We start from the raw sequence: 8,257 nt of genomic DNA, 5'->3' as shown, positions 1-8,257 counted from the left end.
GGATACGGGAACGTTCCCCCCAGCATGCCCCGCGGCTACCGTCCACGGGTTCAACTTACATTTATCTTACTTTTTCGTTTCTGGCACTTACTAAACTTTCCCGCTTCTTCGTTCTAATCCTTTTTAAAATCAATTAATTGGTTTTTTTTTTTTAAAAAAAAATTAATTGTTCTTCGAGGATGTTTTGTTTTATTTCCGGGGTCAGGTGCGTCAGAGCCCAGCTGGTCACGTGAGCTCAAGATGGCTGCCCGGCGGCGGCTGTGAGGGGGAAGTGACGGTTCCTGGCGGAGGCGCGGGGCGAGAGGAGAGACAGAGACCGGCGAGGGGCGGCTGAGGCTTGGAATGGACCTGGCGCTCACGTCTTCCGGCTTTTGAGGGGGGCTGGATGGAAGCGGAGAGCAGGAAGAGGCCGTGAAAGGCCCCTTTTCCCAGGGAGGGAGAACCGGGGGGGGGGAGCGGAAGGACAGTAACTCCTTGCGGGGAGGGGGCAGGAGCCAGACCCATAGAGGATGGGGGAGGGGAGTGACCCCCAAATGAAGCGACTGGCCTCACCCTCAGACCCATTTGGGGCAGAGGGCTGACCTTTCCCAGGCGTGGGGCAAGTGCCTCCCCCAATTAAGGAGGTCAAGGGGGTAAGCGATTCTCTAGACGGGTAAACCGTAGGTGGAAGGGAGAGATAGTCCCTTCGTTAATAGTTTCTTCATTAGCTGCATGGGAGAAGAACAGAAGTGCCCCCTTCAGCTCCCTCCTCCAGCTTTAATAGATTCTGTGTGACCAAGAAGGGAGGGGGGGGGGAACACTCTGTTTTCTCCATGTCCCATTGCCGCCCCCACCCGGAAACATGATCAGCGCCCCGGACGTGGTGGCCTTTACCAAAGAGGAAGAGGAGGAGGAGGAAGCCTACAGCGACCCGCCTCTACCCGAGGAGTACTCAGTGCCGCTCTTTTCCTCCCCCTTCGCCAGCCAGGGGGCCAACCCCTGGTCCAAGCTCTCCGGCGCCAAGTTCACACGGGACTTTATCCTCATCTCAGAGTTCTCGGAGCAGGTCGGGCCCCAGCCGTTGCTCACCGTCCCTGATGACGCCAAAGTTTCCGGCACCTTCGATCTCAACTATTTTTCCCTTCGCATCATGTCGGTGGATTATCAGGCCTCCTTCGTTGGGCACCCACCTGGGTGCCCGTACCCAAAGCTGAACTTCGTGGAAGATTCGAAAGTAGTGTTGGGGGACTCCAAGGAAGGAGCTTTCGCTTACGTGCACCACCTGACTCTTTATGACCTTGAAGCGAGAGGTTTCGTCCGCCCTTTTTGCATGGCCTACATTTCAGCCGACGAGCACAAAATTATGCAGATGTTTCAAGAGCTCTCCGTAGAGTTCTCGAAAGCCTCGGAGTGTTTAAAAACGGGCAACCGGAAAGCCTTTGCGAACGAATTGGAAAAGAAACTGAAAGACCTCAACTATACTCGAACTGTACTGCACAACGAAACGGAGGTCCAGAAGAAAAACAACGAAAAAGGGTACTACAGCACGCAGGCTATTGAGAAGGCCAACGAACTGGCCAGTGTTGAGAAATCTATCATAGAGCACCAAGATCTTCTCAAACAGATCAGATCCTATCCTTACAGTAAACTGAAAGATTCCGATTTTCATCCTTATGAGCCAGAGAGTGCAGTGGAACTGGCAGAAGACAACTTGGAACAGGGAGTTACTACCTCAAAACCTGACGAAACTGGTGAAATGAACCCGTATCCCCGGCGCTCATCTTACACCCCGAAGCTTATCAAGGCAAAATCCACCAAGTGTTTCGACAAGAAACTCAAAACCCTTCAAGAACTGTGCGATGTATACTTTTTCACCCAGACGCTCGATCAGTTGCATCAGATTGAAAAAACATTCAGAGGTGACGTTTGCTATCTTTTAACCAATCAGATCAGCCGAGCACTTTTGAAAAAACAAACAATTACCAACTTTCTCTTTGAAGAGACGTTCACTGTCGAGGAAAGACCGCCTGAGAAACAGTCGAATGCCTTCCAGGCGTCTCCTCTAGATTCCTCTGATGCCAAATACTTGGAGGTCTGTCCTGTTCCAAAAATGGCAATTAACTTGACGGTTTACAAATCCAGTGTCGAGTCTGTACCCATTAAGATGGATCAGGAACTCGAAGACACCCCAGGCACGGAAGTTGGTGAGCCGATGGCTTACGACCAACAGGACAATCTTGGATACCTTGATGCAGACCTCAAAGGAAGCGTCAGCAGCGGCGAAAGCATTGAGGTTTTGGGGACAGAGAAGTCCGCAGCCGCCCTTGCTCTGTCTGAAAGCCAGGCCAGCTTGCCACAGCCTCACCCAAGTCCACAGGCAGTGAGGAACAAAGCCGTCAGTCGGCGGACCATAAGTGAGGACAGCATCGAAGTCCTCAGCACGTGTCCCTCAGAAGCACTGATTCCTGACGACTTTAAAGCGAGCTACCCAAGTGCCATTAACGAAGAGCCTTATGCCGACGAAGAAGACGAAGGTCTTCGCTTCAGCCCCAGTTTAAATCTGGACCGTGCCGAAGAGATGGGAGGCGATCCGGAACCCGAAAACCTGCTTCCTGCGGACTCCACCTGCTGCATCGGAAAAGAGAGCTCCAGCTTTCTTGAGCCGCTGCCTAACCTGGCCCCCAAACTTTGCGACGACGACGGGGTGGTCAGTATCCCACCCCGGCCCTACCGACAGGCGGACCAGGAATTCCGCATAAATTTTACAGACTATTCTTCCCACGATGGCATCACGGGAAGCCTCCTGACGTACGAACCGGATCCGCATTATCTCATGAGCAGCCCCGAGACGGGTAAGATAAGCCTGGATAAGTGTTCGGACTCGACTGTGAGTTACATGAGCAGCACGGGGTCTACGAGCTCGGACAGGACGCCTTCCCCCGCCCCTCTCATCGGCCCGTCGGGAGAAAGGCACAAGAAGAAAGCAGGCCAGAACGCCCTGCGGTTCATCCGGCAGTATCCTTTCGCTCACCCAGCCATATATTCTCTGCTAAGCGGCAGGACGCTGATCGTGCTGGGGGAAGACAAAGGGGCCGTGGAGAAACTCGTCACGGCGCTCTCCATTTTTGTCCCCAACTGCGGGGCATATGCCAAGCCGGTGAAGCACTGGACCACCTCACCTTTACACATCACCGATTTTCAGAAGTGGAAGCTAATTGGATTGCAAAGGTAAAAACAAAAAAAACCACAACCCTCTAACTTTTTAACCTGAGGGACTCAGTGGTAGAGTGTCTCCTTGGCATGCAGAAGGTCCCTGGTTCAATCCCCGGCAGTTCCAGTTAGGGATCGGATAGTAAGTCATGTGAAAGGCCTTCACCTGAGACTCTGGAGAGCTGCTGCCAGTCTGAGTAGGCAATACTTGCTTTGGCGGACCCAGGGTCTGATTCCATATGTCAGCTTCATGTCTGTTCAACCTTATCCAGACCTTCTTTTCTAGCAACGGCCTGTTTGATGTAGTGGTCTGGTTGAGCCAGTTTGGTGCAGTGGTTAAGAGTGCGGACTCTAATCTGGGAGAACCGGGTTTGATTCCCCACTCCTCCACTTCCACCTGCTGGATGACCTTGGACAAGCAGTAGTCCTGGCAGAGCTGTTCTTGAAAAAGAGCAATTTCTGCCAGAGCTCTCTCAGCCCCACCTACTTCACAGAGTGTCTGTTGTCGGGAGAGGAAGGGAAAGGAGTTTGTAAGCCGCTCTGAGACTCCGAGTGAAGGGCGGGGTATAAATCCAATCTCTTCTCTTCTCTTGATTATTTGGAGAAGCCAGCACAAAGCTGTAGTTAGTTCAGGCAGCCTAGTAATCATCTATGGCAGCCAACCGAAGACTCATTCCCCCGCCCCCAATTTTGTTGCATGTATGGCAGTACAAAAACAGGGTATTCTTCAAGCTCTTGCCATTTCGCAATATGTGGCTGTAGGGTGGAGTTTAACATGCAGGGTCCCAAGGTGCACTGGCCTATCGTATCCGCCTCATATTTTTGGGAAGGGGCCACGTTTGATTAACACTGTGGACTGGCTGCCCAAAGCTAGCTTTCACTTTGAATGTATCTAGTTTTTTAAAAAAATTAGTTCATTTAGATGTTGTGGTTTAATATGTGAGGTAAATTTGGCTTTGTTGGCAAGAATCAACTGGTTTCTTCCGGAATTCAGGAGGGGCCCCTTTTCTCCTTCAGTGGGTGCCCAGAGCAGCATACAGCATTCTCCTCTTCCTCCATTGAATCCTCACCGGTCAGGTAGGTGAGGCTGAGAGCGTGGGACAGGCCAAGGCTCATCTGCCACACTTCTGATGCATGTATGTTACTGTGGCCGGTTGGCAGCTGAAATAGACGATAGGAAACAACTGACGCGTATGCTGTCCGATTTTCCGCAATGCCAAAAAGAAGTTCTCACTGAGAAAGAGCAAACGTTGGAAGTGCGTAACTTTGTGGTAGTCCTGATCTTTAACTTTCCTTTACTAAAACACTTTGTTCAAACCTTCTCTCCATAGAAAGCATAGTAGATCTGCTTCCCTTCCTATCTTTTTTCCCCACTAAGAGAATTTTCCCGTTTTATCTACTGTGCCGAGGTTCTTCTGCCACGCTTCTGTGCCTGAGTCGAGATCCGAACCCGGGTCTCGCAGGTCCTCATCCCGTATTCTAACCCAGTACGTGTGTTGCCTTCTTTGTCCTCACTTGTCAATGAGAACTCTGCTCTACACACAAGCAATATTCTCTCTAAGCTGTGGAGTCTTGTGAGCAAAAATTCTACTTTGTGAGCGACTGGTATTAAAGTTGTGAGTGAGCAGTTTGGCTGCTGCATAAATTAGCTTGCTCTGGAGCCCTCCTTCCTGAGCTAAGAAGACAAAAATGTGTGAGCCAGAGGCTAAAAAACTGTGAGCTCGCTCACACTAACTCAGCTTAGAGGGAACACTGCACACAAGTATCCCTAACCCGTCCTCAAGCGAGGAGACAGATGTGACGTATGAACAGAGCCATTGCATTTGTCCACGCTTATGATAGTTTACAATCTTCTGCCAGACCTCTAAGTTTCCATACTCACCGTTGCTCGATTTTGCAGCTTATGTTTCTTCCTGTGCATGGGGCTTGGGTGGGACTGTTCACCTGTAGACCAGAGCATCTCCCAAGAATCACCTCACCCTCCAGTTCATTCCTACAATTGGTTAAGGGCAGAATTGGACCGTGCCATGCCACCGAACATGGTAGTACAGCGTGGTGACATTTGTTGACGGAGTCTTCCCAACGCCGAGGTATCCTTCGGGCCCCAGTCCTCAGGCGAGCTCCCATTTCGGTCTACCCCCCCTGGTCCAATTGTCAGCTTTGTGTTAACAGCCAATCCAAACAACAAGGCGGAAAAGTCTAGTGTCACAGAAGTCCCAAATATACAAACTCCACTAGTAGAAAACACCATCAAAGATTGCCAAAACAATATATTAAACAATTATAAAGTTGGTGGTGTCGCAACAACAACATTAATGCATTCGCTCCTTATGCTATGAACCTGGTGGTCTGTTGAAATTGCTGAAATCAGGTTCCGCTTACACAGCCGGCAAACTGAAGAAGTTGAAGGAAACGCATCTTCCAAGTATCTAGAACGGGCGCCTTTGCAAAGGCTGTTTGGAAAATGTTATGACTATGTGGACTCCCTCCTATCAAGTTACACTGACTACATGGGCTTTATGTCTTAATCTTCAAAGGAGGAAATATCGTATTATAGTAATGCCTTATTATAGTTACAGTACGCATTAATGTTGTTGTTGTGACACCAACAACTTTATAATTGTTTATATTGTTTTGGCAATCTTTGATGGATGTTTTCTACTTGCGTGAACAGCCGGCTCGGATGCTCCTGTACCAAATTACAAGCCCTCGCATATCTCATCCCCCTCCAGAGATTTAAATATGGAAAATGTCACCTTGTCGGGGTGGCTGTCCTTGTGAGCGATCATTGAAAAAATTCCTCCCTGACAGCCCGGTTGTGGCAGGGGAGCTGATAAGGCGGTGTTACCTCCTGGCTCCAGATGCCAAGGAGGAAGGTGTCAGAAGTGAGATTTGGACGGGGGTGGGGAGGGGGGATACTTCACTCTTGTATCAAGCTATCTCTTAACAAGTTTGGTGTCGTGGTTCAGTGTGTGGACTCTGATCTGGGAGAACCGGGTTTGATTCCCCGCTCCTCCACATGCAGCTGCTGGAGTGACCTTGGGTCAATCATAAGTTCTCTCAGAGCTGTCCTTGGAAAAGAGCAGTTCTCTCAGAGCTCTCTCAGCCCCACCTACCTCACAGGGTGTCTGTTGTGGGGAGGGGAAGGGAAAGGAGTTTGTAGGCCGCTCTGAGACTCCCTTGGGTAGTGAAGGGCGTGGTATAAATCCAATCTCTTCTTCTTCTACTACTACGGCTTACCTTGTATGGCACGGATTCAAAGAAGATCAAGGTGTCCTCCTCCTCTTCTTCTTGTATGTTTTCTGTGGCTGTCACTTTCAGAACCCTGCCCTTCAGTGCTTATTTATTTACTTTCTTCATCTGTACTTCGCCCGAAGCAGCTGACGTTGTTCCCCTTTCTATTTTTATCCTCACAACAAGCCTGTGAGGTAGGTTAGGCCAAGATAATTTGACTGGCCCAAAGTCACCCGGCAGGCTTCCACAACAGAGTAGGGATTTCAGACCTCAAGTGTCCCGGCTCCTTGTCCCACACTAACCGCTGGACCACGGTGGCTCTCCATCCGATTTTTCGATTTTGTCAGTCAGTCAGTCGCCTTTATTGGCACGTACAAATACCACAGACAGCAGTTGAACGGGGGTGGGGTGGGGTACAAAGCCAGCTATATAAAAGTTCACGTGGTATTTAAAAGAGAAAATTAATACTGTACCATTTCCTGACAGACTCTTATTGCAGACTGTAAAAACAGGGCTGCCTCCTCAGTAACTCCGGGTAAGCCTTAATGTGATCAGAAATGCCCAACATTCCAGCTGAAAACAGTTCTCAATGTTTAGCACGCAAGTCTGCATATAAGTAGCAGGGCTCTCCATCCGTTGGTGTGGTGTTTTTTTAAGCGACATCCATTAACTTCGGAGCAAGCCATAAACCTAAAACTGGGGATATTTATTTATGTATTTACTTAATCTGTACCTCCCTTTCCCCGCCCAGTAGGGAGCACACAGCAACTTCTGTCATTCTCCTCCTCCATTTTTCTGCTCACAACAATGTTGTGAGGTAGGCTAGCTTGAAAGTGTGGGACTGGCCCCAGGTCCCCCATCGAGCTTCTATGGCAAGGTGGGGATTCTAACCTGCACCCCCCAACTCCTGGTCTGGCCCTCTTGACCACAACACTTCTCCCCCTTTTTCATTTTATTGGCTGCATTCACATAACAACATCAGAAGAGCCCTGCTGGATCAGCCTGGCGGTCCATCTAATCCAGCCTTCCGTCTCTCACAGTGGCCAACCAGTTCCTCTGGAAGGCCAACAACAGGGCAGAGAGGCCGAGACCTTCCCCTGAGAAGAAGAAGAGGAGGAGATTGGATTTATACCCCGTCCTTCACTACCGAAAGGTGTCTCAGAGCGGCTTACAAACTCCTTTCCCTTCCCCTCCCCACAACAGACACCCTGTGAGGTAGGTGGGGATGAGAGAGCTCTGAGAGAAACTGCTCTTTTTCAAGAACAGCTCTTATCAGAACTACGGCTTGCCCAAGGTCATCCAGCCAGGTGCAAGTGGAGGAGTGGGGAATCAAACCCGGTTCTCCCAGATTAGAGACCACGCACTTAACCACGACACCAGACTGGCTCTCAGAAGAGCCCTGCTGGATCAGACCAGTGAGGGTCCATCTAGTCCAGCATCCTATCTCACACAGTGGCCAACCAGTTCCTCTGGAGGGCCAACCACAGGGCAGAGAGGCCGAGGCCCTCCCCTGATAAGAACCTCAGAAAAGCCCTGCTGGGTCAGACCAGGAAGAGTCCATCTAGTCCAGCCTCCTGTCTCACACAGTGGCCAACCAGTTCCATTGGAGGGCCAACAACAGGGCATAGAGGCCTTCCCCTAATAAGAACGCTGGAAGAGTCCTGCTGGATCAGACCAGTAGTCCATCTAGTCTAGCATCCCATCTCACAAATTGGCCATCCAGTTTTCCTGGCGGGCCGACAACAGGGCAGAGAGGCCGAGGCCTTCCCCTGATGTCACCTCCTCCATCCCAAGAGGGGGAGTCAGCGGTCTGAAATGACGGCTTTTGCTCTTT

The 8,257-nt window shown here is 50.3% G+C and overlaps 1 protein-coding gene across 1 annotated transcript in view; it reads left to right on the top strand.

Annotated features, from left to right (window-relative positions):
- Positions 1-540: 540 nt before the first annotated feature.
- Positions 541-8,257, top strand: part of SMCR8 (Smith-Magenis syndrome chromosome region, candidate 8) — an 8,422-nt gene continuing 705 nt past the window's right edge. Inside the window, exon 1 of the mRNA XM_015409233.1 lies at positions 541-3,207. Within this exon, the coding sequence (XP_015264719.1) occupies positions 842-3,207 (2,366 nt within the window). The 5' untranslated portion in view covers positions 541-841. The remainder of the gene's footprint in view (positions 3,208-8,257) is intronic.

The sequence above is a fragment of the Gekko japonicus genome, unplaced genomic scaffold (assembly GCF_001447785.1).
Source record: "Gekko japonicus isolate JY-2015 unplaced genomic scaffold, Gekko_japonicus_V1.1 scaffold103, whole genome shotgun sequence".
Taxonomy (NCBI): Eukaryota; Metazoa; Chordata; class Lepidosauria; order Squamata; family Gekkonidae; genus Gekko; species Gekko japonicus.
The sequence above is the reverse complement of the archived record's forward strand: the minus strand, read 5'-3'. Positions and strand labels throughout refer to the sequence as shown.